At 44.0% G+C, this 7,675-nt stretch overlaps 1 protein-coding gene across 1 annotated transcript; it reads left to right on the top strand.

Moving 5' to 3' along the window:
- The first annotated feature begins 2,441 nt into the window (after positions 1-2,441).
- On the top strand, positions 2,442-6,114 carry LOC110489563 (cerebellin-2-like). The gene is made up of 4 exons (XM_021562289.2): positions 2,442-2,740; positions 3,137-3,654; positions 4,413-4,532; positions 4,748-6,114. Exons 2-4 carry the CDS (start codon positions 3,361-3,363, stop codon positions 4,943-4,945), a joined length of 612 nt encoding a protein of 203 aa, XP_021417964.2. The 5' UTR covers positions 2,442-2,740; positions 3,137-3,360; the 3' UTR covers positions 4,946-6,114.
- Positions 6,115-7,675: the final 1,561 nt, after the last annotated feature.

The following is a 7,675-nucleotide window of genomic DNA, read 5'->3' as shown; positions in this document are numbered from 1 at the left end:
TTCCAAGCTGTTATATGCTTAATACAAATGGGTGATGGGTGATGGGTGGATGGTGACGGGTGGAGGGTGACGGGTGGACGGTGATGGATGAAGGGTGATGGGTGGAGGGTGATGGTTGAGGGTGAGGGGTGGACAGGTGGAGGGTGATGGTTGGACGGTGATGTTTAGAGGGTGTTGGGTGGAGGGTGATGGTTGAGGGTGAGGGGTGGACGGGTGGAGGGTGATGGTTGGACGGTGATGTTTAGAGGGTGATGGGTAGAGGGTGACGGGTGGAGGGTGATGGGTGGAGGGTGATGGTTGAGGGTGAGGGTGAGGGGTGGACGGGTGGAGGGTGATGGGTGGACGGTGATGTTTAGAGGGAGATGGGTGGATGGTAATGGGTGGAGGGTGACGGGTGGATGGTGATGGGTGGTGGGTGATGGGTGGAGGGTGATGGGTGGAGGGTGACGGGTGGAGGGTGATGGGTGGATGGTGATGCGTGGATGGTGACGGGTGGAGGGTGATGGTTGAGGGTGAGGGGTGTAATCAAACGTATCATAGTATATGAATCTGAACTCCTTGCGTTATAGATCAATCAATCAAATGTATTTATAAAGCCCTTCTCACATCAGCTGATGTCACAAAGTGCTGTACAGAAACCCAGCTTAAAACCCCAAACAGCAAGCAATGCAGGTGTAGAAGCACGGTGGCTAGGAAAAACTCCCTAGAAAGGCCAGAACCTTGGAAGAAACCTAGAGATTAACCCGGCTATGAGGGGTGGCCAGTCCTCTTTTGGTTGTGTTGGGTGGAGATTACAACAGAACATGGCCAAGACGTTCAAATGTTATCTGGCCAATTAGCTGATCTTAGAGCTCTGTAGAGTGACAGCTCGTTGGGAAGGTTAGGTAAAGCTTCAGCAGTTCTGAGGAAGAACCCATTTGTTCCATCGGAGACAAGAAGCCATGATAGAGACCCTTCTGCAGAGTTCTTCAAATGTACTATGACATGCTTGGACAGGGCTGGGAAGAGAGGGTAGGGCTGGGAAGAGAGGGTAGGGCTGGGAAGAGAGGGTAGGGCTGGGAAGAGAGGGTAGGGCTGGGGAAAGAGGGTAGGGCTGGGGAGAGAGGGTAGGGCTGGGAAGAGAGGGTAGGGCTGGGGAGAGAGGGTAGGGCTCGGAAGAGAGGGCTGCTAAGAGAGGGTAGGGCTGGGAAGAGAGGGTAGGGCTGGGGAGAGACAGTAGGGCTGGGAAGAGAGGGTAGGGCTGGGAAGAGAGGGTAGGGCTGGGAAGAGAGGGTAGGGCTGGGAAGAGAGGGTAGGGCTGGGAAGAGAGGTTAGGGCTGGGAAGAGAGTGTAGGGCTGGGAAGAGAGGGTAGGGCTGGGAAGAGAGGGTAGGGCTGGGGGTAGGTGAGGTATACATTATATATAATAATAATACTTTTTTATTTAACCTTTATTTATCAAGGCAAGTCAGTTAATTAAGAACAAACTCTTATTTACAATGACATCCTAGGAACAGTGGGTTAACTGCCTTGTTCAGTGGCAGAACGACTGATTTTTACCTTGTCAGCTCAGGAATTCGATCTAGCAACGTTTTTGGTTACTGGCCAACGCTCTAACCACTAGGCTACATGTCGCACCATTAACACTTTGGATTCCCTCACCCCTAGGGCCAAGGGTTTACCCACCGTGATCCTAACCACGTGACCGGAGGCAGGAAAAACTCTGCTCCCTATATACAATGTATTATATGACGTGTTGGCCGTTATTGTAAATAAGAATTAGTTCTTAACTGACTTGCCTAGTTAAATAAAGGTTAAATAAAAATAAAATAATAATCATTCATTAACCGTTTTAAGCCAAATTAATGAACTGAAATCACATGTTGCTTCGCTGTACATGTTTTATACAAGACACACAAATAGAACTGAATCCCGACCAATCCTCCCTCCAGAAAATATTATCTATAATATCAGATAGACATAATATCAATATTCATAGATACCCTGTTTATGAATTGGAAGGTCGCAAATCAATATAGACTAATGTAATTTCCCCACTGCTATAGCTAATGACAGCGTAGTGGTAATGAGAGACTGCAAGTTGCTGTTCAATTTTAACCTTCTGATTTTGCATCAGAAACACAAGCATTGTAAATCAAAACAGGTTAGCATGGTAGTTTGACAATTCTCCTCGTTAGTCAAAGACACGTTCACCATGCACCTGTGGTGAGAAAAAAAAAAGACCAGCGGACAGTATCGCCTTTCTACCATTTGGTGTCGCACAAGTATTTCGCTGTGGCTCCTGTAAAACTGCCATCTTTGAGCTCAAATTAGTGACATCATGCATAACCAATTATAGGAATAGCGCAAAAGGCAATGATATCCTCTTGTCTTACCCTTTCATCTCTGATTAATCAGCGCGCGACAAGACAGGGGGAAATAAAGTGCGGCTGCACACCGTGAACTCTGCTGTCCCGTGAGGTCCGGTGATGTATGATCTCACAACATTCAACTGGTTATGTAAACAAACTCATTAATCCAGACGTGTGTTTATTATACTAGCCTACTAGTGAGTGGAGGGTCATTGTACGCGGTGCTGTCGACATTCTACTGTACTTGAATATAAAGGATGGGCGTGAGTCGCCCTCGAAAGGGAAGCGAGGGGGGATCCATTTTCAGCATAGAAGGCGAGCTCACTGCTCAGTTCACTCTGCGCGCTGCTTCCTATGCGGAGTGAGAGAGAGGCGCTATGGATACTACAGGTAACGTCAAGGCGCCTTTTCAGGGAAACAGATGGCTATGGTGTTTGGTGCTTGTGTTAGAAAAGAGTAGGCTAGTATAAGAGTAGCCAAATTAAATTTGAGAGGAAGACATATAAAATATATTGTTTTTAGGATTTCCAAATTCCACAATTATTTAACGTGCATGGGAAGTGATAATTATGACTAATATTAATTAATATGAATGATATAGCCTAAATTAAATACCATATCGTTGACGCACCTACAAAATACCTTCTTTGCGTATTACGCACGAGTTGTATCTAGTTCTAGTTGGATCCCATTGAATATGTTTTAGCACTCAGTGTAGTAGTCTGTCTTTTAAACACCTAATGGTCTCTGTCATAAATACGTTGTTATTTGTCTCTTAATCACCAGGAAACACCACAACAGCTGTCTGAAGACCAGCCAAATATCAACTGAAACGCACAGGAGGGAGGGGAGTGTGAGAAACATAGGTTGTGTGTGTGTTAAAGTGTGCATGTTAGAGAGAGCGAGAGAGAGGACTAAGGTTGGACCAGGTGATCACGTCCTATCAAACCTCCAAGGAGCTGCCGGCCAGGATCAGTGTTTACAGGAAGGATCAGAGTTCCGACCAGAACATGGTGGTGCCAGCCCGCTGCCCGGGACCCTGTGCCATGCTGGCGCTCAGCCTTCTCATGGGATACGGCGTGGTGCGCTGCGTCGCCGGTCAGAACGACACGGAGCCCATCGTACTGGAGGGGAAGTGTCTGGTGGTCTGCGACTCTAACCCGTCCTCGGACGGCGGGGTGACTTCATCGCTCGGGATATCCGTCCGGTCGGCTGGCGCCAAGGTAGCTTTCTCCGCGGTGCGCGGGACGAATCACGAGCCCTCCGACATGAGCAACACGTCCATGACCATCTACTTTGACCAGGTCAGCCGTCCCCGGAATTTGCGCATGCAAATCTTGTCCCTATCTGGATAGATAATTAATGTGGCGATTAAGAACAAGTTGTTTAATATATATTTTTCGAGAGCTGCTACAACATTATTGTATCCCTGTAAAAGGTTATGATAACTTGTCGTGGTTTGCGTTGGTCCGTTTGGAGACGCGCACATTTCCCTTGAGTCTCTTTAATGAAATAGCTCGAGAGCAGTTCTGGGGATCAGAACATGATAATGGAAACATTGTGATCGTCGTGCGTAATTTGCCCCATATTGCCTATTCATAAAAGCTGCAGCTCGCTGCAAGTTGATTTGAAAAGAAGTCAGCTGTTGTATCTAGTCCCTTCTATCTATTTGAGGGACGCAGACACTGCGGTGTTTACTATAGATGTGACTGCTGCTGTAAATGCTCCAAACATCAAGTAGAGTATTGTTTTGCGTCCCGCTGGTGAGCTGGGATACTATGGACAGTATTATGTTAATTACCCCCCCCCCCCCCCCCCCCCCCCATTATCTTACATCTGCGTTGATCGTCTTCAATTAGAAACATATATTGTCCAACTGTAAAACAGTGAGCTGTTGGCAAACAGCGTTGGCCAATTGATTGTGCGTTGCGCCTTAAGGTCACCACATGCAAAGTGTAAGTGCTTGATAATTTGGCTAGTTTAACCCTTGCCGCGTCTCAGTATGTTACTCTTTGACTCTGGGTGCTGATTGTGCGTCATGTTGACGCACTTTGTGTTTCAGGCTTTAGTGAACATCGGCAACCATTTCGATCTGAAAGCGAGTGTCTTCCAGGCGCCAAGGAGGGGAATATACAGCTTCGGTTTTCATGTGGTCAAGGTCTACAACAGACAGACCATACAGGTAAGACACATTGTCCACATTTGTTTCACTATGATCTCTATGCAAAGTTTTCTGATTGTAGTTTTCTGATTGTAGGCCTAATTAGTCTACTTTAGTGTGTTGTTGTATGTCGTGGAGCAGCCTACCCAAATGGGTACATTATTTGGTGCGTAAACAGAGTAGGCCTACAATGTAACAGATCTGAATTATGATCTGTGCTGTTTCCGTTACCCCAGGTCAACCTGATGCAGAACGACTACCCGATCATATCAGCTTTCGCCGGTGACCAGGACGTCACTCGGGAGGCGGCCAGCAACGGCGTTCTTCTGCAGTTGGAGCGCGAGGACCGGGTGTATCTGAAGCTGGAACGGGGCACGCTCATGGGCGGATGGAAATATTCCACGTTCTCAGGCTTCCTTGTCTTTCCACTATAATTTAATATGTGATCACGGAAATCGCAAACGTGACTCCTCCATGGTTGAGGAACGATTAAAAAAAACAACAAATTTGCTCTTTTATTTGAAGTGAACTGTCAGAGGAAGAAGACAGATTCGTGTACACACTACACACTTTACAGTGTCTATTCAATTCAAACATTAACGTTTCCATGGAGTTCGTACATCCAAATCCATCGACTAAAACCCTATCTGGAAGGATAATCGAATCGATCTACCCGTGATGTATAGGCCTACCACTTGTCGATTATTTGGATTTTATCGCTTGGGAGTCAACTAACTTTTGTCAACAGACTGTCAAGTCAGTCTACCTCTGTGTACCCTGACTGCTGAACGGATGAGAATAATATTATATAAATCGAAAAGCTTAAAACTTCCCGAACTAACGTGTATTTACCAATGCTCTCTCTATTTTGTGTTTGTGTAGCCTTAAATAATAATGTTTCCGTCAAGTGAGTTGTATGGAATTCTTATGGACGTCCAGGAGAAGAAGAGTGCTTTCACGCCGAAGGCTTTTTTTTTTTTTTTTTTTTTGCAGGAATGGAAGAATGTGTTTGTTTTTTGCTGTTTATGGTGTTCCGTTTGGATGCTGAACAAAATGGAAGACTTTTTTTTGTTTGTTTTGTGCTTTTCATGGTGTTCCGTTTGGATGCTGAACATGTTGAAAAGAAGGCAAATATAGGCTGCCTAACTATCCAGAGATGATATAAAAGATTTTTAAAAAAGCGACATATTTCAGCCAATGGACACGTCTATAGAAACTCTTTTACAAAAAAAAAAAAACAAATATTTATCTAATTTATAAAGTACATATTCACATTATGGTGTGTTCTACATTTCGGATCTGCGTAGCTTTAACTGATATTGTGTCCAGTGACGTTGCTCACACATGTACATTGTGAAAATAACAACAGAAAAATCCCAATTATATGATGTCCCGCCTAATAAATAATATTGCATTGTATACGCGTATGTATTCACTTTTATTATATAGGCTACCAGTTTAGGCTTGCAAATGACATGCAAGGTCGAAAAGGCATCAGGAAAGTAATCGTGATAGAATCGGTCATTAATAAAGTAGTGTACAGCAAACGGCCTCAGACCTGTAGCGCACTATTGACTGACGCTGTCCATGGTGCTGATCGAGCAGCCGCTTGAACAGAATGCAATGTTACACTTCACAGAGCACTGGAGCCCACACCAACACGCATTCAACTCTTGTGGTTTCAAAATTGAAAACAGATTTTTATCAACTTTGCATGTTTCATTATTGTGAGATCAAAGCATAGACAAATCAATACAAGACAATAGCATACTGACATTCTCAAAACCGCTATATTTTGATTTGAGTGGTGAAAGAAGTACTCAATAACTCTAATTATCTTCGCTAAATAATTATGCAATGCAGAGACAATGCGTTATTGTTTTGGGCCTGCTGTAGAAAAATAACCCTCCATCACACAGGAACAAAGGGAACAGGTCTTCACTATCTTATCATGTAGAACGTAAAGCTGTGTAAATGCCTGGTCTATTTGCAGAGGTGGTGTGTGTGTGTGTGTTTGTGTGTGTGTGCGTGTGTGTGTGTGTGCGTGTGCGTGTGGGATAGCAAATATATAAGTAGACGTTATACCTAATGGTGCCTAGATGTGGAATATAGGCCTCTACAATGCAGTCTTATTGCCATTGGTTCTCTGATGTAGGTCAAAGGAGAACTAATTAAAACAAACATTGTGAAAGATAACGGCCATAAATGAAACAGATAATAGAACAACATGCATTGGTGTGGTGTAGTTACAGTTTAGCCCAATAGGAACATAACGGAGATGGTAAGTACACCTAGAATTTTGTCGTTGTTGGTTTCCTTCGGGGGCCGCGTCCCAGCCTCTCCTTGCTGAAACCCGCAGCTCGATATCCAGAGGAAGTCATGACAAATCGTATGTGTACATACCATCTCCGTTATGTTCCTATTAGGCTACACTGGAACACTTTACTTTAACCTTTGCATTAGACCCTCAGAAGGTCTGTGGTCTGGAACCCAAAACCACTTACTTGACTGTTGCTACGTGATGCTTAAAAGCTCATGGGTTGTTTTACATAAGAACATCGTTTTAAACAGCTGCCTGGGGTTGCAAATGCATTCAGGCAACTATAGTATCATAAACTGTCGATGTTTATGTCTTATCTCTCGTGGGCAGATTGTGCGTGTAGCCCGAAGAATCTGTCGGGGCTGAATGACACGTATGTGATGACGAGCAGCATTTGTTTGGGTTTTGGAGTTTTCTTCATTGGTTATTTGAACGTATCAGGATGAGGCGAAGGCGGTGCTCAAATTGCTTTGCGCGTGTTCCCAGCCGGATTGGACGGGGGCTTTGAATGATAGTTTTCTGAAGGTGGAGACCAAACCTGGGGGTCAAGTACATGTGTGTTTGAGTATTTTACATTTAAAAACTTTTGTTCTGTATATTTGAGTATTTTCTATTTAAATACTTTTTTGAGCATTTGCAAATACACAGGCAAAAACATTTACATCCAGTATTTGATTGGTTATTTGTAAAAAAAGAAAATTAAAAAAAAGTTGAACAAATGTAATTTTAAAGTATTTTCAAATATTTTTTCAAATACTATCTTTAAATACCTTGGTTAAATTCATGGGAGTGTATTCGAGCCTTCCTAGTGTATTTCCAAATACATTCCAATATTGAGCTACTT

The sequence above is a fragment of the Oncorhynchus mykiss genome, chromosome 15, assembly GCF_013265735.2.
Source record: "Oncorhynchus mykiss isolate Arlee chromosome 15, USDA_OmykA_1.1, whole genome shotgun sequence".
Lineage (NCBI taxonomy): Eukaryota > Metazoa > Chordata > Actinopteri > Salmoniformes > Salmonidae > Oncorhynchus > Oncorhynchus mykiss.
Note: the sequence above shows the minus strand (reverse complement) of the source record. Positions and strands in the feature narration are given on the sequence as shown.

Bases quoted from the DNA above. Each gene is read 5' to 3' on its own strand.
- LOC110489563 (XM_021562289.2), top strand. From the start codon at position 3,361: ATGGTGGTGCCAGCCCGCTGCCCGGGACCCTGTGCCATGCTGGCGCTC. The intron at 3,655-4,412 runs GTCAGCCGTCCC...TTTGTGTTTCAG, and splicing joins TGACCATCTACTTTGACCAG to GCTTTAGTGAACATCGGCAA. The intron at 4,533-4,747 runs GTAAGACACATT...CCGTTACCCCAG, and splicing joins ACAACAGACAGACCATACAG to GTCAACCTGATGCAGAACGA.